The sequence below is a fragment of the Hypanus sabinus genome, chromosome 25 (genome assembly GCF_030144855.1).
Source record: "Hypanus sabinus isolate sHypSab1 chromosome 25, sHypSab1.hap1, whole genome shotgun sequence".
NCBI classification, from domain to species: Eukaryota; Metazoa; Chordata; class Chondrichthyes; order Myliobatiformes; family Dasyatidae; genus Hypanus; species Hypanus sabinus.
This window is the reverse complement of record NC_082730.1, coordinates 8204868-8232302: the sequence shown is the minus strand read 5'-3', so window position 1 is coordinate 8232302 and position 27435 is coordinate 8204868. Positions and strand designations below refer to the sequence as shown.

Genomic DNA, 27435 nt, shown 5'->3' with positions numbered 1-27435 from the left:
CCAGAAGGTTTAGTGTATGGAGTTTTATTGCAATTCTACTGTACTTCATCATATTGAAGTCACTCGGACAGCATTGCACAATGAACTTCTTTGTTGAGAGATCTTGGAAAATGCATTTGCCCAGAACACTGCAAAGTAGAGAGGGCTTAGGATCTGCCAGTGACCTCACCTTCCCAGCAGTGAATACAGTTCAGGGCTGGCTTATCGCTTGGGCTATTCCTTTCAAATAGTTTATCCAAGTGGGGTACTTTACACAGACCTGCCTGCTCTTTCATTACCTGCTTCGGAAATCACTAATTAAAGATTTGCCTAGAAGTCTAATAGAAAGAGATTGGTAGTGCAGCTGAATTGTCCATCATCTCTTCTTCTTGCCACTTTTTGGGGCTTTATTCAAACCTTGAATATATTTTGATGGGATGCCATACTCCTCTGTAACAAGATTACAAACAATTGTTAGAGAGAATGTCATAATTCCCAGGACCGCCATTTCAAATAATTGATGCAGATGTCAAAATGGAAACGGTGAATATGCGGCATAACGTAATAATGATTACTATCTTTGTTAGTGGTGGTGGAGGCAGATACATCAGGAACTTTTGGAATGGTGTTTTGCACCTATTCACTACGTCCCATAACAAACAACAAATTACTCAGAGTGGATCAATCATAAGCGCATTTATTTTGCTTATCACTGCACAAGAGCTGGTGATAGCCTCCAAAAAAGATGGCATAGTCTACTCCTTTATACACAAGTGCAGCTACCAATGCCGTCGAGGAGAGGGTGCTGTTCTGCCCTTTGGGTAATTCATTTGTATTTCTATGCGAATAAGGACACTCAGCTTTTAATTTAATAAGTAGTTTCTGATCTGTATTAGGTTGCTTCCTGTGCAGCTAGGAAGTAGTAAGTAGAAAAACATACTGGCTGGCAGTAGGCCAGAGGTTTATGTTGGGAGTGTAAGAAGAGTCTACCTAAAGCCATCCTGTTGTTCCCCCAGTAGAAGCATTGCTTGTAAGTTGATGCAGTATTGTTTAGAAGTTAAGCCAAAGATATCAATAGGATTTTACCAACACAGAATGTCATTTTTGAGTTCATTAGACTAACCTAGATGCTAATGGTTTGCACGTATTATATATTTGTAGTATTTACTTGTTGGAACCTTATAATATTTACCTTCGGGAACCTTACAAAGTTCTTACTTGCCTGTGTATATTTACTTGTGTGAATGGAACAGCACGGTAACGGCACTGTACTTGTTTTTCAGCTTCACTCCTCATTCACTCTGTTATGCCACTGTCTCCAATAAAACCAAGGAGCTTGGAGGTTATACCCTTACCCTCTCATGAATGGAGTTTGGCTGCCTGTCTAGTTAATGTTAAAACACACCAGCGAGGGCAGTACAGGTACAATCTGTCCGTCTGCATAATCAGCTGGTTTGCAATTTGTCAAGGACTCAGGTTCCATTTTGTTACAGATAAAAATGCCATTTTTGTTACAAGTACATTTTCACAATGGAGATGAGAGGTATTAAGTTGTCTAATACCAGAGGGCATGCATTTTAAGGTGAGGGGGGGGTTCATTTTAAAGCAGATGTGAAGAACAGGTTTTGTTAAAACACAGAAAGTGGCGGATGCCTGAAATGCACTGCCTGGCATGGTGATGGAGCCACATACTTCAGGGACTTTTAGGAGATGTTTAGATAGGAACATGAATGTGAGAAAAATGGAAGAATATGGACAGTGTGTAGTCAGATTAGTTTAACTAACTATTGATTATTATTAATCTATCACCCTTTGATGCTGACAGCATGCATGAATGATATATGGAAGGAATATTTCATGTACGGGCTAAAGACCACCACTTCCATCAAGCAAAATAGTAAAATTTATTCTTGAAGGATTATAGCAGGCTTTTAGGACACAAGACACTGCAAAAAATGAAACTTGGAGCATCAAACAATCTTAAACACAGGAGATTCTGCAGAATTCTCCAAAATGCTGGAGGAACTCAGCAAGTTAGGCAGCATCTATGTAGAGGAATAAACAGTCAACGTTTTGGGCCAAAACTCTTCATCAGGACGATCTGCTGGGGGAAGCAGATCAAGGACTATCTGTGGGTGAGTGGTGATGAACTGTTGATCTTTTGGGCTGAGACCCTGCATCTGAGAGTGGATAGAGGAGAGGGGAGATGGTGGTATAAATGGGGAGGGGTGAGACAGGCCCTGGATAAATTAGATTTTAGATGGCCATCTCCAACTTTGTGATTATGTCCCCTCATTAGAGACTCTCTCCCTGGAAACATCTCAACATACACTCTGTTATGTTTCCTTCTAATCTTATCGTGTTTTAAAATATCAGCCCTCCTCCTTCAAAATTTCGAAGAATTTTGATCCAATTTCTTTAGACACTGACGACGAGATAACCCAAAACATCCCAGGAACTTGTCTAATGAAAGACAATAGACAGTAGGTGCAGGTGTAGGCCGTTCGGCCCTTCTAGCCAGCACCGCCATTCACTGTGATCATGGCTGATCATACACAATCAGTACCCCGTTCCTGCCCTCTCCCCAAATCCCTTGACCCCACTATAAGAGCTCTATCTAACTCTCTCTTGAATGCATCCAGAGACTTGGCCTCCACTGCCTTCTGGGGCAGAGCATTCCACGTATCCACCACTCTCTGGGTGAAAAAGTTTTTCCGCATCTCTGTTCTAAATGGTCTACCCCTTATTCTTAAACTGTGGCCTCTAGTTCTGGACTCGCCCATCAGCGGGAACATGCTTCCTGCATCCAGCGTGTCTAATCCCTTAATAATCTTATATGTTTCAATCAGATCCCCTCTCATCCTTCTAAAGGATTATTATAACAAAGGGTTATTTTACAGGGGAATGTGGAACTTACCTGTTAGGAGCTTGGCAACATGATTAACCTGGTTCCCTTGAACCTGAAGGACCATCTTATCCTTTGTTCCAGGGATCGGATTCAAGGTGACACTGGCCTGGGCTCTCAACTGAAGGGCGTTTCCAATGACCTGAGGATCAATGCCGTACTCTTCGAGGTTTTTGATCAGTGTTACCTGTTGAACAGTAAATTCCTGTATTAAAAGGGCAACCTGCACGTCTATAAATGTAATACCAAGCAAAAGAGAACCACGCAGAGGTGTCTATAATGGGAGAGGTGGATGGACAATTTCAGAGTATGGGACACAGATGTGAATCACAGCACACAAGGCTGAGAGGGTTGAGAGTTTCAGGTTCCCAGAAGTGAACGTCATCAATAGTCCGGGTCCATAACCAAGATACCATCACACCATGACCAAAATCGTGCATCAGGAGAATAAAGAAATTTGCCATGTCTCCTTCCACTCTTACCAATTTTTTATTGATTTACCACAGAAATCACATCCACATCCTATCTGGACACTTCATGGCTTGGTAAGGCAACTGCTCTGCCCATGACCACAGGAAACTGCAAAGAGTTGTGGACACAGCTTAGCACATCACACAGCCCAACCTCCCCTCTGTGTAATGTCTGCATTTCCACTTCCTTGGTAAAGCTGCCAACATAATCAAACACCCCAGCCATCTCCAATATTCCTTCTTCTCCCCTCTCTCATTGGGCAGAAGAATCAAAACCCTGAAAGCAGATATGGCCAGGCTCAGAGGCAGCTTTTATCTGCTGTTATAAGACCATCTGACAGTCCCCTCATACAATAAGATGGAATTTTGACCTCACATTCTACTTGACATGGCCTTGCACATTATTGCCTGCCTAAAATGCACTAACTCTATAACTGTAACACTTCATTCTATATTTTGTTATTGTTTCTCCTCAATGCAATGATGTAATAAATTGATCTGCATGAATGGCATGCTAAATATTTTTCCTGGTCTTTGGCACATGTGACAATAACGATAAGCCACAAAATTTAAAGGCATAAAAACCAAAAAAAAAGTGAGTGATATACATGATCCCAACTGGAGAAGAAAGGTCTAAGGAGGGACATGGAACAAGTGACCCCAGAGAGAAGATCATGCTGGACCAGAGAAACAGGAGAGTTTCATTCTGACTTGGTTACAGACCAGTCCAGCTGCCCACGCTCCTATCCCTCACAAGGTCTGTGCTTGCACCCTCCTGAATCTCGACAAGGAGAGCTGGTTGAGGTTGACTGAAAGGCTGAAAAATGCACAAGGAGTAGCCAAGGGTATCTGGGAGGGATTCAATCTCAACAGTGCGAACAGCGGGGAGCAGGTTCAGAAAGGAGACAGGCTGGGAGTTTGGAAAATTGTTTACAGTACCAGCAAATAAGCAGGACCCATTGACAGGATGTCAAGGCCATGAGAGGGGGAAGTGAAAGGATGGGTGATGGAAAGTCCAATCTGAACTTAATCATCCTCCTTCTTCAAAGAAAGGGGCTTTCCTTCCTCCACCATCAATATTGCCCTCACTTGCATCTCTTCCATTTTGTGCACGTCTGCCCTGACCCCATCCTCCTGTCACCCCACCAGATCAAGGCTGGCACAACACAGTCCTGGGTTGATACTAAGCAGAAGTTCAGGAAAGAGATATTGGAAACATAGTTGGGTTGGCAAAGACAATGAAACAGTTTATAGAAAGAGAGGAAGTGAAATGACACCCGATAGCTACAGTTCTGCTGCTTTGCAAGTGGTGAGGGGTGGGGGAGGTAGAAGTGAGTACTGGAAATATGTTATCAGGTAGCGCATCTCAGCACCAGGATAAAAAGCAAGACTCCTATGGACACTGGCCAATGAGACAGGCAAACATGCTGAACACACAGGCAACACTTAGAGAATGCCAGTATAAATGAAGTGAGATTCCTGTGAAAATAGCAATAGTCAAAATATGTTTATTATCAAAGTATGTATACACTACGTTACTATACACTACTTTGACATTCATTTCCACGCATGGATTTATTGGAAAAGAAAGAAATACAATAGAATTTATGAGAAACTATTCAAAAATAAAAACTGACAAATAACCATATGCAAAAGAAGACAAACTGTGCAAATATAAAATAAATAATGCTAAGAATGTGAGTTGTGGACTCCTTGACAGCAAGTCTGTAGGTTACGGAGCCAATGTATTTTTATTTACTCATTGAGATACAGTCAGAACAGGCACGAGCTGAGCCACTCAGCAATCCCTGGATTTAAGCCTCGCCTAATCAGGGAACAATCTGCAATGACCAGTTAACCTACCGACCAGCAAGTCTTTGGACCGTGGGAGGAAACCGAAGGATGCAGAGGTAGCTAATAAAATGGCCAGAGCGTATAGTCTACATCACAAACCCATATATTCAAAAACACAGCAAAAATTATACAAGTAATTCACAACTTTATAATACTATAAACTCTGACTGTCTGTAAATATTAACATTGTCAATGAGAACACCTCGGTTAATCAATAAAAGCTGGTCAGTTGATAAAGCTGCAATTCCTCATTGAGAAGAATGCATGCCAATCCCTGGGGTAGTTAGTTTACAGTCACTGACCTTTTTGCTTGAAGCACGCTGTGCGACATCAATGATGATGTGTTTAATGCAGCCCTTTCGAACGATTGGCTTCTGCCCAGGGAAAGTCACTTGATGACATTCCTGCAGCCTCTCCAGACACCTGTAAAACAAGCGCATCTCTAATCAATTAGAGCATTAAATCAGATTTAGCAAGAGTTAATTAAATTTTCATTAAACCCTTCCCCACCGAGGGTAATTAGTGTCCTCTCCTACTGCACTAATAACTGCTTTCACATGCATGAGTGCCGTGCATTTTAATAAGTAAATGGCAGACTGTTCCCTGATGCTTTGGACAGACTGAAGAGATTTATGAATGAGTAAAACCAAGCTCGGATACAGTTTTATTTAAAAGCTCAATTACAGAAGCTCTATGCATCGAATGGAACATCTTCATTACAATTCCATCCCTTGCGGTTTTAGACCCTCTTGCATCCACAAAACTTCTTCAGGTACTTGATGTACCGCTAACCCTTTCCTGAGAGCCATGCGACCCTCTTGCTCTCAGGCATCTAACATCGTTCAAAGTTCAAACTTATTGTTTGAGTACGTATACCATACACAACCTTGAGATTTATCTTCTTGCAGGCATCCACAAAACAAAGATGCAATGGAATCTAACAAAAGAAAACATGCAACAAAGACCGACAAACATCCAATGTGCAAAAGAGGATAAATTGTGCAAATAGTCTGAAAAAGTACAACAGACAATACACAGAACAGGAGCTGCGGAGTCTCCAAAAGTGAGTCCATAGCTGCAATTGGTTCAGTGCAGAGCTGTGAGATTTCCCCTTCTATAGCCTCTGAGGTTTCTTAAAACCCAACGTTACCAAGGTTTTTGTCATGCCCCTAATACTTCATTTCCTTGGCAAAGTCTTCAGTCTGATTACAGTTTGGTGAGGCACTCTAGAGTGCGTGTGTACTTTGAAGATGTATAATACTTTCCCCGCCAGTGGAGATGGCCGAGGCAAATACAATAGGGATATTTAAGAAACTCCTAGATTTGGTCCGAGTCATCTTATGTAAGGACTTTCCAGTACCTAGTGTTACTTTATGTACATACAACCAAGCTATATATATGACCAATCTTATGTATTTATATTTATTGTGATTTTTTATTAATGTGTTCTTTATCTTGTGGTTTTTATATGCTACATCAGATATGGAGTAACAGTGACTGTGTTGTCCTTTACACCAGTGTACAGAAAATGAGGTCACCCTGGGGCAAGGTGTAGCACCTGCTTAGTCCCTCGACCAGGGTCACGTGAAGCCATGGAAACAGGTGGTGGGTGGTCATATGAGCAGATGGTGCATATCACAAGTCCTGGTTATGTGACCTCTGACGCCAGGCAGACAATCTCTGAAGTGTATTGATAATGGCTGGGGTCACCCGTCTTGTAAGGACATTGCCCTGAATGCCTAGCCACTTTTGTAGAAAAATTTGGAAAGAGTATGATTGTCCAGGTCACATGACACAGCACACAATGAATGAACAGGAAATGACATTAAACAACCTTGAATCTTGAGATAGGCACATGGATGGTAGAAAATGGGGGATTATGTATGAGGGAAGGCTTAGATTAATCTTAGAATAGGTTAAAGGGTCAACAGAACACTGTGGGCCGAAGGGCCTGTACTGTGCTGTATTTGATATATAAATTGGTATTAATCTTATTGTTACAACACCCCAGTAAATAGAATTGCAATGTTACTGTCTTACTGTGGTAGTTCAATAACTTACCTGGCAAAGAGATCATCCCATTTGAGTTTAGTGACAGTGTGGTGCTCAGATTTTTCCAATATGCAGTCACAAAGAGTGGGATTAACAACGACATAACTGAATAGGAAAAACAGACATAAAGTTATCACCTCAGTGTGGTAAGAATAATGAAACTAATTACGTCCTCTTGACTTAAACCAATATCCCTAAATATATTAGATGAGGGTTGAATCCAAGTACTAGTGGATACAGTATCTGGATTTCTATTACATAGTCCAAAGTCCAGTTTATTGTCTGAAGTACATTTGCGCATAGCTACATCAGAATCAGAATCAGGTTTAATATCAGTGCATATGTTGTGAAATTTGTTGTTTTTGCAGCAGCAGTACAATGCAATACATAACAACAAAAACAACTGAAATGCAGGAAGAATATATATATATATATATATATAAAATAGTTAAGTAAGTAGTGCAAAAAAGTAATGACGCAGTGTTCATAGGTTCAATGTCCATTCAGAAATCTGATGTCAGAAGAGAAGAAACTGTTCCTGAATCATTGAAAGTGTACCTTTAGTCTTTTGTACCTCCTTCCTGATCGTATCAACGAGAAGTGGGCATGTCCTCTACTTTACAGATGCAATTATAGACTTTTGAGCTGTGCCTGACACTGCTCCAAGAGGACCAGAAACTTGTGGCTTGTGTACCTCAGTGACCCAGAGAGCTATGCTGGCTGAAGTCAGGGCTTTGTGCTTTGGCTCTTGGTAGGGTCACCCATGCCAAACAGGTCAAAGGGCAGACTAAGAGTAGTCCACCGGTCCTCCAGGTTCAGGGGTTCAGCTCTGGACTAATAATCCTGATTGGTCAAACAAAATTGTTAAGGAAGCAGCAATGAAGAATCCTGCTACATCTGAGTGTGATGGTATACCTGAGTCAACACCTGAGACTTACATGACTGACAGTAGTGAAGAAGGAAGTCCTGAACATCGCCTGAGATGGAGGACCGTCACTTCTGCCCAAAATGGCAGCAGCGCAACAGGCAGTAAGTAAGTAGCCACACTTTCATGTTTGTAGAGAGTAGACCAGTGGGCTAAGCACACATCCAAGCACAGGTGTACGTACGTACGTACAAGTGCAATGGAAAACCTAACACAGTGCATCACAGGCACAGAGGTTACATGCCTATCACAGTCTATCTATATTAAGTAGTTTTCCACATAGGTAACAGTATCAAGTTTTTGCATTTGCAATTTTTCCAATTTCGAGGTAAAATGTGCCAATGTGTGAAGAAAATTTGTTTTAGCATCCCCCTAGGGAATGCACCACACTGCAAGATGAAGCAGCAAACTCAGAAACGGTGTGACGATCCACTGCACAGCCCCTAGGCACCATGGAATCCGAGTACTCAAGAGAATGACTGAGACAAAGGTACACAAACAAGGAGCAGAACATGATGAGAAACTCAAAGTAAGTTTATTATCAAAGTACGTATACCAGATAACAACCTTGAGATAAAGAAACACCCCACAAAAAAAAAATCACACACAACAAAACCGACAAGCATCTAATGTGCAAAATCATGGAAATAAACAAATACATAAATAATACGCAGACATGAGCTGTTGTCTCCGAAAGTGAGTCTATAGGCTGTGGAGTTAGCTCAGTGCTGAGACAAGTGAAGCTGATTCAGGAATGGCTGCAGGACAACACCTGCTCCCGAACTTGATGAATCATTGAACCCTTCATTTTTCTGTTTAATAGTGCTGTGGTCATTTTGGTACCATAACAATTATTATCAGGTCAGATTATTCTCATATGCATGAGGGTGCAATGGAATTTCTTGCTGTTACACTGTAAACTTAAAATCACTGAGAACATTAAACATTTTAATAAAAGCTAAAGGTCTCAGGACTGCTACCCATGCCACGTGCTAGTGAGGCCAGAACTAAAAAGATTATACAGTTTAATACATAGCTAAGGAACTGGTGTAGGAGGGAGGGCATAAGATTTTTGGATCATTGGCTCTCTTCCAGGGAAAGTGGAACCTGTACAAAAGTGACAGTTTGCACCTGAACTGGGGGAGGACTAATATCCCGGTGGGAAGGTTTGCTAATGCTGCATGGTGGGGTTTAAACTAGAGCTGTAGGGGGATGGGAACCAGAGTGCCAGAACAGTTAGTGGAGAGGTTGTGGAGACAGATGTTGGTGAGACCTCAGACAAAGTTAAGTATCAAAATGTTGAGCACGGTGTGACCAGTGTCCTGCGCTGCACATATTTCAATGCAAGAGGTATCATAGGAAAGGAGGATGATAGTGCTGAAGATGAGGTAAGCTGGTTTACAAATAGAGACAATGGGTAGTGGGGAGAGGCTATTGATAGGGCAAAAATGCAAACAGCAGGATGAGTTGCAACGTAAAAGGTGGACAAAATAGAGAAGGGTGAATACAGGACTGAAGATGTGATATTTGAACGATGCAGTATACAGAATAAGGTAGATGAACTTTCAGCACAGTTGCAGATTGGCAGGAATGGAGCTGTAGGCATTACTGAATCATGGCTGAAAGAAGATGGGAATGTAATTCCTAGGATCCACACTATATCAAAAGGACAGGCAGGAAGGCAGAGGGGGCGGTGTTGCTCTGTTGTTAAAAAATGAAATCAAATCATTAGAAAGAGGTGACATAGAGTTGGAAGGTGTTGAATCATTGTGGATAGAGCTAAGGAACTGCAAGGGTAAAAAGACCCAAGGGTAACAATAAATACAATGATGAGTGTAAAACAATAGAATGGAGCAAAGAGCAGTAGTTAAATCTAGATTAATGTGTCAGGCGTATCACTTACTTTTTATTGCAGGCATCTATTAGCTCATTGGACTTCACATAATTTGTGATGATATTTCTAACATCAACACTCGAGAGGGTGGCATCTTTTCTGGGAGAGAAAAGAAATATATTTACTCGTGAAAGGGAAGGGAAAGCTAAATTCATTACCTCTCAAGTTAGGTGTTGACAAACGCTAGAAACAGTTGCATCAGAAAACAAAAAACTTCACAAGGATGGTATGGCAAATGTCAAGTTTACTGTTATTGGAAACGTTACCTGAAAGTGGTATGAAACTTGCACAATGGTGGAAAGGACAGCTCTACAACGGGTAATCAAACAGCCCAACACTAGGCTGGCACTAGCCTACTTGCCATCAAGGCCACATGTACAGAAAGGGCCAGTAACATCATGAAGGATCACACCCACCCTGTTCATGGACTGCTCATCCCACTCCTATCAGCGAGGAGTTTATGTAAGATCCACACCAGGACCATCAGGCCCAAGCAGCAAGGCTGATCAACAACTCCACCCACTAACCCACCGCACCACACACACAACCACCACTACTTTATTATTTCCCCTGCCGAAGGGTTTCGGCCTGAAGCTTCAACTGTGCTTTTTTTCCCCAATAGATGCTGTCTAGCCTGCTGAGTTCCTTCAGTATTTTGCACCTGTTGCTTGCATTTCCAACATTTGCAGATTTTCTCCCGTATAGAGTAGAGTTTTGGTGCCTGACTATAAGATAGTCAGATCAGGCTGCACTCTGAATAATGCCATTATTTCTGTTCACCCAGGTAAAACCACAACATTCTAGCTGGGAAATATGACTGAGAAGAGCACTGAGCCTAATCTTCAAAATTGAATGGATGAATTATGAATCACTGAATCAGTCCCTTTCTGCACACCTCTCCCCTGCCAACAGGTGATGCTTATCTACCCTAATCCCATTTGGACCCAAATCCCTCTCTGCCTTTCCTAATGAAGGAACTTTTAAGTTTTGTAGTCGTATCTGCCATAACCAATTCCTCTGACAGCTTTTCGCGATACTCACCACTCTCTATGAATAACTTACCCCTCTGATCTCCTTTAAATTTCTCCTCTCTCACCTGAAACATATACCCCTTTACTTCTAGCCTCCTCTACCCTTGGAAAAAGATTCTACCCATCCTGTCTTTGCTCCTCATAATGTTATCAATCTCTGAAAGATCAGTCCTCAGCCTGTGAGTTCCACTGGAAATAAAGCCAACATATTTAATCTCTCCTTTTAACAACATTCTTCATTCCAGGCAGCATCCTGGTTGGTCTCTTCTGTACTCTCTCTATTGCTACTACGTCCTTTCTGCAATGTGGTGACCAGAGCTATACGCGATATTTGTAAATGCGGTCAAACTATATTTTGTACAACTGCTGGATATTAAATAATTGGACTCACTGCACTGAACCACAACTGTGTCTTGTGTTACTAACGTGACTAAGACTTTTGTGTTTGAGTAATTATAAATTATTCCAATGTTAGTTAAAATTTGCCACTTCAAATCAGAATTAATGGATTTTTGATAAAATTACAAGGATCAATTTTAGTAATTCTATACTATTTTTGCTGTAAAAATGATCATAAATAAGGCATACCCAGGTCCCAAATCAATTTCATCTAGTAATATGGAGAGCATTATATCTGTAACTACACACAAAATGCTGGAGGAATTTATGTAAGGCAGCATCTATGGAGAGGAACAAACAACTGATGTTTCCGGCCAAGACCCATCATCAAGTCTCATGAAGCTTCCTGATGAAGGTTCTCAGCCCAGAACTTTGACTGTTTATTCTTCTCCATAGATGCACCCTGACCTGCTGCGTTCCTCCAGTATTTTTTGTTTGTTTCTCCGGATTTCCAGCATCTACAGAATCTCTTGTGACTTTATCTGTAAATGTAAAATACTGAATTATTTCTAATAGGAGATTGTGCAAAAGTAAAGCCTAAAACTGCAAAAAGTTTCATTACACAGAGATTGGTCTGTGAGCATGTTGTTACTCAGAATGAATGTAACTATTCTCTTTCCCTTTCCCTCTCCCTCTCTCTCCATTGAGTCAGATACAATTGTCTTAATGGTAACTGGTTACATTACCTAGAACAAAGAGTCTTAATGAAGTAGCCATAATTTTTTATGAAGTTTATGAAGATATATTCATGGTGTTACTGTATTGCCAGTGTAAATAAAAGCATTTGAGCATCTTAAAAACTTTATTGTATTACCAAGAATCCAGGCAGACTCATAGCTATGTCGTTCAAGTTCTTTGCTCTAGATAATTCACAGTACAAACAGTACCCGTGAAGGTGTTTTACTTGTTCGAGAGAATTTGCCATTCATACAGAGAGAGATTGGACTGTACAATATGACACTTTAATAAAACTTACCTGAGTGCTGCGTGCTCAAAGAGGGGAAGTAATCTACTGGAAACACTGTAAAAGGAGCTGATCTCAGGTGGTTGGTAGACCATCTTAGTCTCCTTGTCAATCTTCACCACTTCATCACCAGTGGCTGTTTCAGTAAGCACAAAGGACTTCAGACTGTGATCAGAGAGATAAAACACATTTCTAAATTGTGTGGAGGCAACTTGGCTTAAAAGTTATACTGAAATGGTAAGCTTTTAAAAAATTTATTGGGACAAGTCAATGGTTTGGTTTTTAAAAAATATTAGGATAAAACATTGGTGCTTTATTAAAAAACATATTGTGACAAGCTGAACATTCCCTCTATTTTGTTTTTAAACAGCTGTATGGACCAACCATTGCTCTAAGCAGGAAATTTTCACATGGCCTGAAAATTGCACAGCATGTTATATAAAAGAAAATTACAGCTGTGCAGCAACAACAGCTATGTGCGCAGAAGCATTTCAGTTACTCTGCGGCTGTGCACCCAGGCAACTCAGAGGGAACAGTGAACAAGACTTATTAGCTTCTTCAGTGCACATGACCAGAATTGTGATTTTTATTACAATACTTTTTTGCCCATTTAATAGTTTTAACCCTAAACTAGATTGAACCTATGGTTCAGAAACTATGCTTCCATCGAAATGATCCATCCTGGAATTAATACTCTACATTAGCCACTTTCATCCTAGCTAGTCTCTTGGCTACACATCAAGCTTTCTATGTCAACATTGTCTGTTGAACCATATCCTGTGCAACAAGTTCCATACAGTACAAAGTTGAGCAGAAATATCTGCAGGTTTCTGAAATGAATCAAGTAACAGCTGGGAGAAGTCCTCTGTTTGTGAGGTCAAGCTCGTTTCTTACTGCTACCATCAGGCATAGGGGGGGCCTTAGGTCCCACACCATCAGGTTCAGGGACAGTTATTACCCTTCAGGCTCCCAAACCAGCATGGATAACTTCACTCACCACAACTCTGAAATGATTCCACAATCTATGAATTCCCTTTCAAAGACTCTACAACTCATCTTTTCAGAATTAATTCATTGCACATTGGTTGTTTGTCATCTTTATGTATAGTTTTTTTTTATTGGTTCTATAGTATTTCTCTGTTCTACTGTAAATGCCTGCAAGAAAATGAATAAATTTACTTTGAATTTTGAAGGTGCAGGATGGTTGTGGCAAAGCACGTTCAGGCTAAATCGAGGCGGCTCAGCTTTGCATACATACTCTGCATGATTCCAGTTCACAGCTGCGATGCTTTCAACGCCCTTGGAGAATTCCTTCACCTGAATGATCTGCTTCTGTTGCATGGAGTGCAGAAACTTTGAGAGCTGAGGACAAGATTCCACAGATCACTTTGAAAGGTTAATCATCAAAATAAAATCAATAAGACTCAAAATACACAGCATTCACACCCACCCTGGCCCTGAAACTCCAAGTCCCCTGTAAAAATTCGTAGTATAGGAGAGATGTCATTAAGCTGAAAAGCTTTACAAAAATTTTGCCAGGACTCCTGAGTTATAACGGGTGGTTGAGCAAGCTAGGACTTTACCTCATTGGAATGTAGGAGAATGAGGAATTGTAACTGGCTGCATCACCATCCGGTATGGAGGGGCCACAGGAATCAGAATCAGGTTTAATATCACCTGCATATGCTGTGAAATTTGTTAACTTTGCAATAGCAGAACAATGCAAAACATGATAGAAAAAAATGAAATACAGTAAACCATATATAAAATAGAAAAATTAAGTAAGTAGTGTAAGAATAGAAATAATAAAGTAGCGAGGTAATATTCATGGGTTTAATGTCCATTCAGAGATCGGCAGGCAGAGGAAAGAAGCTGTTTCTGAATTGCTGAGTGTGTGGCTTCAGGCTTCTGTATCTCCTTCCTGATGATAGCAATGGGAAGAGTGATGGGGCTGATTAATGACAGATGTGCCTTTTTGAGGCAACGCCTCTTGAAGATGTCCTGAATACTATGGAGGCTAGTGCCCATGATGGTGCTTATTAAGTTTACAACTCTCTGCAGCTTAGCTGAAATCTGTGCTGTAGCCCCATCCCCAACAACAGACAGTGATGCAGCCAGTTAGAATGCTCTCCATGTACATCTGTAGAAATTTACAGGTGGGAAAAATCTGCAGGTTGTTGCAACCTCATACAGCTCCATTATGAACACTGGCCTCCCAGCATCGAGGACATCTTCAAAAGGTGATGCCTCAGAAAGTCCCCATCCATCATGATGAAGGACCCCTGGCATCCAGGACATGTCCTCTTCTCATTGCTACCATCAAGGTGGTGGTACAGGAGCCTTAAGACACACACTCAACATTTTAGTAATAGCTTCTTCCCTACTGTCAACAGATTTCAGAGTGGACAATAAACCTATGTACAACACCTCACCATGGTTTTCTTTTTTTTTTGCTCTCCTTTTGCAATATTTGTTTAATTTTTAAAAATATATTCAGGTATTTATGTTAATTATGGTAGAGCAGTGCCAGAGACAGGGGTGGAGGGCACGATGTGAGGCCACAGAGATGAAGTGCAGAGGATATGCTGGCTGCTCGGTATGCAGAGCCTAGTCTCTCTTTGGCAAAATGGGGCTGCAAAGAAAAGAGCCATCAGGACCAGCACAGAGGCAGCTGAGTGAGCATCCAGATGGCCGTGGATCAAAAAGTGTGACCCATGGACCATTGCTGCTGACACACAAGCCAGGGCTTTATCAACGCTGGCTGAGTCACATGGGTGGGAGTGTCTGATGTTGAAAGACCCAAAACACTTGGTGATCCCAGGATATGTCACCGATGATGTGTCCCAGCACATCCTCAGAGGCATCTTGGCATCATAGTCCTTTTTTTATTATTATATATTGCAATGTACTAGTAATGCCCTGGTTCATATTTTTACTGTTATGCTGTATGTTTTTCATTCAGCAGTTCTGTACGAGCAGTCTGTTCTGCTTTCAGCCCTTTTGGATTATTGTTGAAGATATGGGATGATGGAGAATGTGCGCCATCCAATTAGGATGGTAGAACTGAGGGGAGGTTTTTCTGGTGAGGGACTATGGTTGGGTTTGGGGTTTTTGTTCGGTGGGAGATGAAGGGAGAAGACGCTAGAGAGAACGGGTCGTAGGATTCAACCTGGAGTGGGACCATGATTCGATGAAGTCAGGGGCCAAGAACACTTAAGGATCGGTGAATATGGTGGAACATTGAGCGCTAACTTGTGTACATTTGTCTGCTTAAGTAAAATGGGCCCATTTCTTTTTGTTTTTCTTTACTAACCCTTTATTCATAAATATAATTCCTTTAATTGCATGCAATGTATTGTCTGTCATCTCGTGGCATTAAATTTTTAACAGGGTAGCATCCACACAAACCAGGGTTTGGGGTGGGGGAGCCGTCTCAATCTCACGAGTTGGGCGGAACCAGAGAGTGTCTTCCCTAGACTTCCACGGCTGAGGAACCCGGGGTTTTCATACAGATGGTGGTACACAACTTATTTCGCTACACAGGCCAGTGATTTTAAACCTGATTCTGTTTCTGAATGTATACAGGTGCATAAAATCACGAGGGGCGTAGATAGGGTGAATGCAGTCACTTTTCCCAGGGAAAGAGAATCAAAAACTGGAGGGCACAGGTTTAGGGTGAGTGGGGTAAGATTTAAAGGGGATCTGGGAACATCTTGTTCACACATAGGAGTGTACCCATATGAAACAAGGTGTCAGAAGAAGTGGTTGAGGCACTGACAGTAACATTTAAAGGACACTTGGACAGGTGCAGGGATATAAAATATTTAATGATCTGGGGCAAATGGGACTAACCTTGATGGATATCTTGGTCTGCGTGAAAGAGTCTGAGGGCCTGTTCTTGTAATGTACTGTTCTATCACTCTACAACTCCAACTATAACATAACACAGGTCCGTCTGAACTCAGTTTACAAAGCTCTGAAATTAGAGCTTGGGGGCAAACACGGTGAGCTTTCCACCATCAGTTTTCACCTTCTTGCCTCTGTGTAAGAACACTGTGTAATGAGCGTAACTTTACAAGCAGCAAAAATCATACACACATCTCCGTAAAGCAACAGTGATTGAAACACATTCAGATGTCATTTGATGTCTTTTTCAAAACTAGTAGGCAGCACGCTTGCTGAAGTAATTTTAAGCTTATGTACTAAGAACCGTGGGTGGTGGGGTAGAGCTACGTCTCCCCACCAAAGGGGGTGTAAAATGCTCCTTCCCACCGCTAGCCTGCTGGTTGAACAGCTGGTGCACATCACAAGTCCTGGTTATGTGAGCACTGACTCCAGGCAGACAATCTCTGAAGAGTATTGATAATGGCTGGGGTCACCCATCTTGTAAAGACACTGCCCCAGAAGAAGGCAAAGACAAAACAACCATTTCTGTAGAAAAATTTGCCAAGAACATTCATGGTCATGAGACTGTGATCGCCCAGGTCATACGACCCCGCACATAATGAATGAATAAGAACTGACAAAATATTCACAGAGATCACAAGCATTCCTCTAGAGAAATAACAAAATTCATTTATAGCGCAGTATATGTGATATCAGACATACCAGGCAACAAGAGGAACATAGTAGACAGGGAGCCAGATGCCTTGGCTGAATGCAAGACTGCCCATGTTACATGCTTGGCTCTGTGACTGAGGTTTGAACGCTAGACCTTACGACACAGATAAGTGTGCTATTTTTGTACTAAGCTCACAGAAACGGTGATAAATCTGCGATGATGAAAAAAATTAATGAGTGCAGAGTAAACAAGACAGACCAGCAGAGGAGGCAATGTTTAAACTACAGAACTATGAAGGATGGGAATTTTCAAAAGGAATGTTCTTCTCATATGACATAAAAAACCAATTTGGAAGACCTGAAGGAGTTATACGCATTGCCAATGTTGGAAACAATTTAAAAGTCAAACGAAAAAAGGTGATTGAAGCTGACAGGATCTCTCTGAATCACTCAGACTAAGGAATATGTGCTAGGAGATGGCATTAATATACAAGGGTGCCCACTGGTTGGCATGGATGGGTTGATCTTTACAGTCTCTTTCCATGCTGCATGATTCAGTGCCAATGACTAATGAGACTTGAGGCTTTGTCTCAGGTATTCACTATTTATAATCTTGGGTGGCGGGGTGAGATGCGTCTCTACCAAAGGAGGTGTAAGGCACTCCCTCCCTCCGCTAGCCTGCAGGTCACCCTTGGGCAAGGTGTAGCACCTGCTTAGCCCCCCCCCCCCCCCCGATCAGGGTCACGTCAGGCCATGGGAGCAGGTGGTGGATGGTCGTATGAGCTGCTGGTGCAGATGACAAGTCCTGGTTATGCGACCATTGACACCAGACTCTCTGAAGAGCAATGATAATGGCTGGGGATACCTATCTTGTAAAGGCACTGCAACACACACAAAATGCTGGAGGAACTCAGCAGGCCAGGCAGCATCCGTTGAAAAGAGTAAACAGTCGACATTTCCAGCCAAGACTCTTTATCAGGATTGGAAAGAAAGAGGAGAAGTCAGAGTAAGAAGGTAGGGGGAAGGGGAGAAAGTACTAAGTTGTAGGTGATGGGAGAAACTGGGAGAGGGGAAAGGGATGAAGTAAAAAGCTGGAAAGTTGATTGGTGAAAGAGATAAAGGGCTGGAGAAGAGGGAATCTGATAGGAGAAGACAAGGTGTGAAGAGATATAGCTGTCAGAGGCAGTGGGTTTATAAAAGATGCACTGTCCCCAGTGATGGAGACAGATCGAGAAAGGGGAGGGAGGTGTATTGCTTGTAAAGACACTACCCAGAAGGCAATGGCAAACATCTCTATAGAAAAATTTGCCAAGAGCAATCATAAGACCATAGACCATAAGACAGAGGAGCAGAATTAGGCCAGTCAGCCCATCATATCTGCTCTGCCGTTTCATCACGGCTGATCCACTTCCCTCTCAGCTCCAACCTCCTGGCTTTGCCTTTCACCCCTTCATGCCCTGACAAATCAAGGAAAGGCCACATCGGCCACATCATACGATTCATTATGTTACAGGTAGGGCAGTGGAACCATAGAAAAGAACATGAGTGATGGAAAAATGGAATTTTCCCCTGCACAGCAGTGTAAGTTATACGTTAAATTACTTTTAAAAGAAATAATTATTATTGTCACATGTACCAAGATGCAGTGACAAGTGGTTTTTTTTTTGCCTGCCATCTAGACAGATCATTTCACACATCATAACATCGAGGTGGTACAACAGACTTTGGCTGTTGTGTGAAATTTCTCTGCATGTTCACCTACCTTCTTATAGCTTGATTTCTTCACATCTACAGTTCTACCTTCAGGGCTAAGCAAAAGAAAACAGAGCACAATAACCTTATCACGATTCAACATTGGAATCAGTCTACTATTGTCACATGGGCACCACGGTAGCAAAGCAGCTAGTGCGACACTATGACAGCTCGGGGCGTTCAGAGTTCAATTCTGGTGCCGTTCCGTAAGGAGCGCCTGTATGCCCTCCCCGTGGAATGCGTAGGTTTTCTCTGGAGCCTCCAGTTTCTTCCCACAGTCCAAACTCATTCCAGGTAGGTTAATTGGTCATTGAGATGCAACAGAGAGAGTGATGGGTGTATGGAGCACGCTGCCAGGGTGTGGTGGTGGAGGAAGGTACATTAGGGCCACTTAAGACACTCAAGGATAGGCATATGGATGAAAGAAAAACGGAGAGTTATAGTCATAGAAAAGTACAGCACAGAAACAGACCCATCTAGTCCGTGCAAAACCATTTAAACTACCTACTCCAATCAAACACGCCGGGACTATGGCACTCCATACTCCTAGTTATTCATAATGGAGGGAATTCATAGCCACAGACGGCTGTGGAGGCACTCACATTGTATACATTTAAAGCTGCGATTGATAAGTTCTTGATTAGCCAAAATTTCAAAGGATACGGGGAGAAGGCAGGAAAATGGAGTGATCAGACTCGATGGGCCAATTGGCCTAATTCTGCTCCTATGTCTCATTGTTCAAAGGTTCCTTTTATTATCAAAGTATGTATGCAGAATACAACTGAGTTTTGTCTTCTCCAGATAGCCGTAGAATACAGAAAACCGTATAAGTAGTTGGAAGAAAGACATCAATCCCCCCACCCCCCCGGCATGAAAAGAAAAAGAAACAACTCGCAAACCCCAAACACGCCCAGCAACTCCCCCGCACAAAAACAGATCACCCAAACCCCCAGCCCGCCAATCCACAACACGAATGGGCGAGAACATGAAAGAAAATAGAACTAAAAGAGATAATATGAGCCACAGTCCAATCCATACATCTCAGGATTCTGATCATATCCCCGAGAGCACCGGGAAACAGCTGCCCCTCCGAGGGCAGCGACTCCAACCAGCGGCCCCTCCGAGGGCAGCGACTCCAACCAGCGGCCCCTCCGAGGGCAGCGACTCCAACCAGCGGCCCCTCCGAGGGCAGCGACTCCAACCAGCGGCCCCTCCGAGGGCAGCGACTCCAACCAGCGGCCCCTCCGAGGGCAGCGACTCCAACCAGCGGCCCCTCCGAGGGCAGCGACTCGAACCAGCGGCCCCTCCGAGGGCAGCGACTCCAACCAGCGGCCCCTCCGAGGGCAGCGACTCCAACCAGCGGCCCCTCCGAGGGCAGCGACTTGAACCAGCGGCCCCTCCGAGGGCAGCGACTCCAACCAGCGGCCCCTCCGAGGGCAGCGACTTGAACCAGCGGCCCCTCCGAGGGCAGTGACTCCAACCAGCGGCCCCTCCGAGGGCAGCGACTCCAACCAGCGGCCCCTCCGAGGGCAGCGACTCCAACCAGCGGCCCCTCCGAGGGCAGCGACTCCAACCAGCGGCCCCTCCGAGGGCAGCGACTCCAACCAGCGGCCCCTCCGAGGGCAGCGACTCCAACCAGCGGCCCCTCCGAGCTCAGCGACTTGAACCAGCGGCCCCTCCGAGCTCAGCGACTTGAACCAGTGGCCCCTCCGAGGGCAGCGACTCCAACCAGCGGCCCCTCCGAGGGCAGCGACTTGAACCAGCGGCCCCTCCGAGCTCAGCGACTTGAACCAGTGGCCCCTCCGAGGGCAGCGACTCCAACCAGCGGCCCCTCCGAGGGCAGCGACTCCAACCAGCGGCCCCTCCGAGCTCAGCGACTTGAACCAGCGGCCCCTCCGAGCTCAGCGACTTGAACCAGCGGCCCCTCCGAGGGCAGTGACTTGAACCAGCGGCCCCTCCGAGGGCAGTGACTCAAACCAGGGCCCCTCTGAGGTCAGGGACATGAGCTAGTGGCCCCTCTGAGGGTAGCGACTCGAACCAACAGCATCTCCAAGGAAAGCTACACAAACTAGTGGCCTCTCCAAGAACCACTTGCTCTCCTCCACATTTGCCTCATCGTTCCAATCTTCCTTAACGCTTCAATCCATGAGAAATGTAGTCAATCACGGCCCCTTGTCTCATCTCTGAGCTTCTCCTCATGGTAACTCATGATCACATTTCTTTCTCGGGGACAGCAGAGTGCTAGCTCACTCGATTGAACTATAGACTGTAAGTCACAGATTCTGACAGTTTCAAAAAGAAAATTAAGATAAAAAGAACAACTAGAAAATAAAAGCTGAAATGATTGATTATCTGGAAGATGTTGCCTGAGGAATCATCATTCACTGGTACCATCTTGACGAGAAGACCAGTGGCTTGAACCAGCAACGCGAACCAGCAGCCTCTCCGAGGAAAGCGATTAAGTGGGATGGAAGAGTTAGATTGATCATGATGTGGGTTAAAAGGTTGGGGGCCGAAGGGCTTGTGCTGTACTGTGATGTTCTGACTGTAGTATGCCCTGTATACTTCACTTCTAATGTGGGCAGTTTATTAATCAGGGTGGCAGTGTGGTGTCTCTACCAAAAGAGGTGTAAGGCATTCCTTCCCTTCACTAGGCTGCAGGTCACCCTTGGGCAAGGTGTAGCACCTGTTTATCCCCCAGATCAGGGTCATGTGAAACCAGGGGAGCAGGTGGTGGATGGTCGTATGAGCAGCTGGTGCATATCACAAGTCCTGGTTATGTGACCACTGACACCAGGCAGGCAATCTCTGAATAGTATTGATAATGGCTGGGGTCACATGTCTTGTTAAGATACTGCCTAGAAGACAATGGCAAACCACTTCTGTGGAAAAATTTGCCAAGAACAAATGTGGTCACAGAAAGATCATGATTGCCCATGTCATAATGAATGAATGAGTTTATTAATCATGTAAACTCCACCTGTAATAGCAAACACGAGGAAATCTGCAGATGCTGGAAATTCAAACAACAATGCACACAAAATGCTGGTGGAACACAGCAGGCCAGGCAGCATCTATAAGGAGAAGCACTGTCAACGTTTTGGGCCAAGACCCTTTGTCAGGACTAACCAAAAGGAAAGATTGTAAGAAATTTGAAAGAGAAGTCAATGTTCAAATTGACTTCTCTAACTTCTGTTAATGCCCCTCCTCCCCTTCTTACCCCATCCCTGACATATTTAGTTGTTTGCCGGCTCTCCATCTCCCTCTGGTGCTTCCCCCCCCCTTTCTTTCTCCCAAGGCCTCCCAGCCTATGATCCTTTCCTTTCTCCAGCTCTGTATCACTTTCGCCAATCACCTTTCCAGCTCTTAGCTTCATCCCACCCCTTCCGGTCTTCTCCTATCATTTCGCATTTCCCCCTCCTCCCACTACTTTCAAATCTCTTACTATCTTTCCTTTCGGTTAGTCCTGATGAAGGGTCTCGGCCCGAAACGTCGACAATGCTTCTCCTATAGATGCTGCCTGGCCTGCTGTGTTCCACCAGCATTTTGTGTGTGTTGATGTCCACCTGTAATATAGAAGTTTGCACTGTATAGTTTAACTGCAAGCAGGCTACACGGAGGGAGAATAATGCACTTACCAACAGGGATACATGTGATTCTTAAAGAAGGTACTTGCGAGCAATGGAAGGTCTGCTTTCTTCACTTTACGTTTCAGAGCATGAAGGAAACACTCCAGCAGAATCTCGTCCATCTGCTCTGTAAAAACACCAGCAGCGTGTTAGATGAAGCTATTTTTGCTCCAGAATACATAACTCTCGGCTTCAGGATCTAAATGATTAGCATACACCACTAAATACAGCCAGCACGTCAGTTAACTCTGAATAGCACGAGCTGCTGTAGTCTGGTGGGCGGAACAAAATTGAATGGACAAAATGATAATGGGTAACTTGCCCACTGTTGAACAGACAATATTCACACAGAAAACATTTGTTAAAAATTACTAGTTACAATGCTAGCCCAAAGCTCTGTAATGTTAGATTTTTCTGTTTAAAGACAGCATTTGATTTCAACTAATTACAAATTTTAAATACTTTTTAAGTATCATTTATTTATTTATTGGTTGATTTACAGCAAGGAACAGGCCCTTCTGCCCCTTTGAGCCATGCTGCCCAGCAACCCGATTTAATCCAAGCCCAATCATGGGACAATTTACAATGGCTAATTAACCTATCAACCAGTTCATATTTGGACTGTGGGAGAAAACCGGAGCTCCCCCCCCCCCCAGAGAAAATCCACATGGTCACAGGGAGAATGTTCAAATTCCTTACAGGCAATGACGGGAATTCCTTACAGGCAATGACGGGAATTACACCTGCACTGTAAAGTGTTGTGCTAACCACTACACTACTGTACTGCACCATGAGCTGGGGTTGTGAGAGTGTTGCAGTTAGTGGAGCCTCAACAAAGTGCCAACAAAGTTGATTCAATCCTGACTGTCGATGCAGCCGAGAGGATTTTGGATATTCTCCAGTAACTGCTCAGGTTTCCAGGTTCCCTCCCACCTCCCAAGAAGAATGGGTTAGTAGGTTAAATAGCCTCAGAAAATTGTCCCTGCTTAGGGGCAGGGATAGAACATGGGGGGGGGGGGGGGGGGTAGGGGATGGAATTGGAAACCTGGGAAGAACAAAAATATGGAATTAAGTTAAGTGGTAGATGGTCAGAGTAAAGAAACATAGCTGTTAGTGTAACGCTTACGGGTTCAATTTCCACCACTATCTGAAAGGAGTTAGTGCATTTGCCCCATGACCATGTGGGTTTCCGCCGGGTGCTCCGGTTTTCTCCCACATTCCAAAGATCTGCAGGTTGCGAGTTGTGGGCACTGGAAGCATGGCAACACTTGCAGGCTGCCCTCAGCATATCTTCGCACCGCAGTGGTCGTTGACGTAAGAGATGAATTTTAATGTATGCTTTGATGCTCCAATGTACAAGTGACAAATTACGATCATCTTTAATCTCAGTGGCTCCAGGGGCCGTGTTCTGTGCGGTATATCTCTGTGACATTCACACGTGCTAAAGCTTTGGATTTGCTGGGCTTAAGGGTTGTTGTACAACTAAAATTACATCACCACCATTTAATTCAAATTAGCGGGCCAGTGAACTTTCCAATATACACCTGGTGCTTTGTCAGTTAATCTGCTGATTTTGATTTTATTTTATTTAGAGATAAAGGAAGGAACAGGTCCTTCAGGCAGCCCTCAGCAAGCCACTGATTTAACCTTAGCTTCGATCATAGGAAAATTTCCAATGACCAATTAACCTACTAACCGGAACATCTTTGTGGACTGTGGGAGGAAACCCATGAAGTCTTGGGGAGAATATACATTCTCAAGAATCAGAATTAATATTTTAACGTAATGCCTGCACTGTTTTTGTGCACTTTATGCAGTCCAGTGTAGGTCTGTAGTCTAGTGTAGCTTTCTCTGTGTTGTTTTTTTTTACGTAGTTCAGTCTAGTTTTTGTACTGTGTCATGTAACACCATGGTCCTGAAAAACGTTGTCTCATTTTTACTATGCACTGTACCAGCAGTTATGGTTGAAATGACAAAAAAAGTTGACTTGACTTGATATCCACTGGCATATATGTCTTGAAATCTGTTAACTTTGCAGCAGCAGTACAATGCAATTCATGATAAATGTAGGAAAAAAACTGAGTTACAGTAAATACATGTTATCTATGTTATAGTTAAATTTAAATAAGTAGTGCAAAAACAGAAATAAAAAGAGCCGTACAGACGGCAATGGGATTGAACTCCAAATTCCAGAACACCTCGAACTGTACAGTGCTGCACTAATCACTTCACTGCTGTGGCATAATGTAAGGGTAGTTGATAAATTACAGCCAAATTCCTCCAAATTTCCTTATTTCATCAAAATTTTTGTGAAACTCAAATGATTCAACATTCCTAACAAGTTTGCATGTAAGAATCTGGTTGTGCTTAATTCTGGTATTTTTAACTGATATTTCAGGGACAAGGTCGCTACTGTCTACTAAAACCTCGCCGGAAACAGCTTTCCATCAGTTCTTAATGAAATGAGGCAGTGATCCCCGGGAAATTGCTTCTTCTAACGTTAATCCCTTCATACCCTGTGTGGTCCTGACGATTTCTGCAGCGTCCTGCTGACTGTCAGCATCTTTTGATGTTTCTGTTAAATGAACGCTCTCCAAGGCTTCAAGTTCAGAGTCGCTGTCTTGCTCTGTCGGGGAAGCTACAGGCTCAGGTTCCGCTTCCACATTCAAACTGAGAGTGTTGAGGTCTGGTGCATCTCCTTCTGCAGCCACATTCTCAACACCAACAGCTTCAACATCTAACTCTTCCTCCACCTCCTCCTTTTCCTCCTCTTGATCTCCAGTCTCGTCAGAGTAATCATGCTCGGCCGCAATAACAGGTGGATGTGTCTTTTCTCCAAATGCCCTAAAATGGGGGGAAAAATTTTTTATTGTTTGATTCTTTTATTGACTATTTCTTCCCTTTCCAAACTATGTTCTCTAACTACATGAGAGGCAGGCCTCTATTTCACAGATCCCACAACGTGGTAGAACATTATAGCACTGTACAGGATCCTCAGCCCACATTTTAACCTACTCTAAGATCAATCTAACTCTTCAGATTTCCTTACTTACTGGGGCCCTTAGCTCCTTAGTGAAGCATCGGCCATCAATGACCTCCGGTCTCCATTACCCTCTGGTCGATAGTATGATGGTTCATCAACGCTTCACCAAAGCCCTGTTGGCTGGCCTTACCCGTTTCTACCTCTCCTGACAGAGACATAGGGTTGGACTTTGAGAGGTTTCCTTTCACATTCCTCTCTCGTCTAAGTGCCGATCTGAGAGTCTCCTGAATTCCCCTTCGGTATCTGCCTCTACCACCAACCCTGGCTGGTGTTGCACACGCTATTTAAATAAAATAAACTACCCCTGACATTCCCTCTTCTACCTTCCTCCACACACCTAAAAATAATGCCTCCATTTATCCATTTTTCCAAGGTGCAAATGGATATCCTTCCTCTACAGTTCCCATGGCCACCAGTGGAGGAAGATGTAAGCTATCACCCTTGGCTTGGCCATCCTATATAATCAGCACAGATGCATGTCAAGAAGTCTCCATGCAAGTACCATGTTTACACTATGCCCACATAAATTGATTTTCTTCTATAGTACAATGTCAGAGGTAGGATTTTTTTTAAACACACACGGAGCTGTAGGTGCATGGGACAGTGGTAGAGGACTTTACACCAGGGACATTTAAAAATCTCATGGATGATAGGAAAATGGAGAGCTATGTGGGGAGGAAGGGTTAGATTAATCTTGGAGTGGATTAAAATGTGAGGAAATGAAAGGATATGGACATTGTGTAGGCAGAAGGGATTAATTTAGGTGGCCTTTTGATTAGTAATTTGTTTCAGCACAACATGGTGGGCCGGAGGATTGTGTTGTAACGTTCTATGTTCAATCATAAAAGGTGACACCTGAAAAATAGTCAACAGCAGGTCATCATTCTAATCAGAAGTTAATATGGTTGTAAAGGTATTTATTACAGAGTGTGCAGACAAAGTCAATACTTACACTCAGTGGCTACTTCATTAGGTACACCTGCACATTCATGCAAATATCTAATCACCCAATCATGTGGCGGCAACTCAGTGCATAAAAGCATGCAGACGTGGTCAAGAGGTTCGGTTGTTGTTTAGAACAAACATCAGAATGGGGAAGAAATGTGATCTAAGTGACTTTGATCGTGGGATAATTGTTGGTACCAGATGGGGTGGTTTGAGTATCTCAGAAACTGCTGATCTGGGATTTTCTAGCACAACGGTCTCTAGAATTCACAGAAGTGGTGCAAAAAGAAACAAAACCACCCACTGGATGGCAGATCTGAGGACAAAACTGCCTTGTTAATGGGAGAGGTCAGAAGAGAATGGGCCAGATTGGTTCTAGTTGACAGGAAAGTGAAAGTAACTCAAATAACTATGTGTAGAAGACCACGAACATACATGGGGTACATAATAAAGTGGCCCTAAGTTTATGTCATGAAGTTTGTTGTTTTGCAGCAGCAGTACAAGCAATAAATAAACAGCATTATAAATTATAGTAAGAAATATATGGAAAAGATAAATTAAATAAGTAGTGGAAAAAGACAGCAAAAATAGTGAGGTCGTGTTCATGAGTTGGTTCATTGTCCATTCAGAAATCTGATGAATGTATTCTGGTTAGAGGAGATTCGCAAAATCAGCAGAGCGAAGTCTAAGATTTAAACAAGAATATTAAATTTGACAAGTCTGAGTCTAATACCTTGTTAATGAGAGAGATCAAAGGAGCATGGCCAGACTGATTCAAGCTGACAGGAAAGTTGACAGTAACTCAAATAACCACGTTTTACAAAAGTGGTGTGCAGAAGAGAATTCCTGAACACACATGTTGAATCTTAAAGTGGATGGGTTACAGCACCAGAAGTCCACACCAGGTTTCATTCCTGGACTTAATAAAGTGGCCACTGAGTGTATTTATCGATCAATGGTGATATGAACTACACACTTTACTTGAAATGATAAAATTTTAATTCTATAATTCTTTAGAAGACTCAGATGTCCT

The 27435-nt window shown here is 43.1% G+C and overlaps 1 protein-coding gene and 1 long non-coding RNA gene across 2 annotated transcripts in view; one reads left to right on the top strand and one right to left on the bottom strand.

Annotated features, from left to right (window-relative positions):
• Nucleotides 1-8: 8 nt before the first annotated feature.
• eif2d (eukaryotic translation initiation factor 2D) overlaps nucleotides 9-27435 on the bottom strand; it is a 47153-nt gene continuing 19726 nt past the window's right edge. Inside the window, exons 6-15 of the mRNA XM_059950014.1 lie at nucleotides 24930-25258; nucleotides 22424-22541; nucleotides 18796-18841; nucleotides 13732-13835; nucleotides 12486-12638; nucleotides 10089-10178; nucleotides 7270-7365; nucleotides 5511-5631; nucleotides 2897-3071; nucleotides 9-429 (exon numbers count right to left, since the gene is read on the bottom strand). Coding sequence (XP_059805997.1) covers nucleotides 356-429; nucleotides 2897-3071; nucleotides 5511-5631; nucleotides 7270-7365; nucleotides 10089-10178; nucleotides 12486-12638; nucleotides 13732-13835; nucleotides 18796-18841; nucleotides 22424-22541; nucleotides 24930-25258 — 1306 coding nt within the window. The 3' untranslated portion in view covers nucleotides 9-355. The remainder of the gene's footprint in view (nucleotides 430-2896; nucleotides 3072-5510; nucleotides 5632-7269; nucleotides 7366-10088; nucleotides 10179-12485; nucleotides 12639-13731; nucleotides 13836-18795; nucleotides 18842-22423; nucleotides 22542-24929; nucleotides 25259-27435) is intronic.
• On the top strand, nucleotides 8703-13716 carry LOC132380975 (uncharacterized). Its single transcript, XR_009507889.1, has 3 exons — nucleotides 8703-8714; nucleotides 10864-10991; nucleotides 12844-13716. It is a non-coding gene; the product is annotated as an uncharacterized LOC132380975 (long non-coding RNA).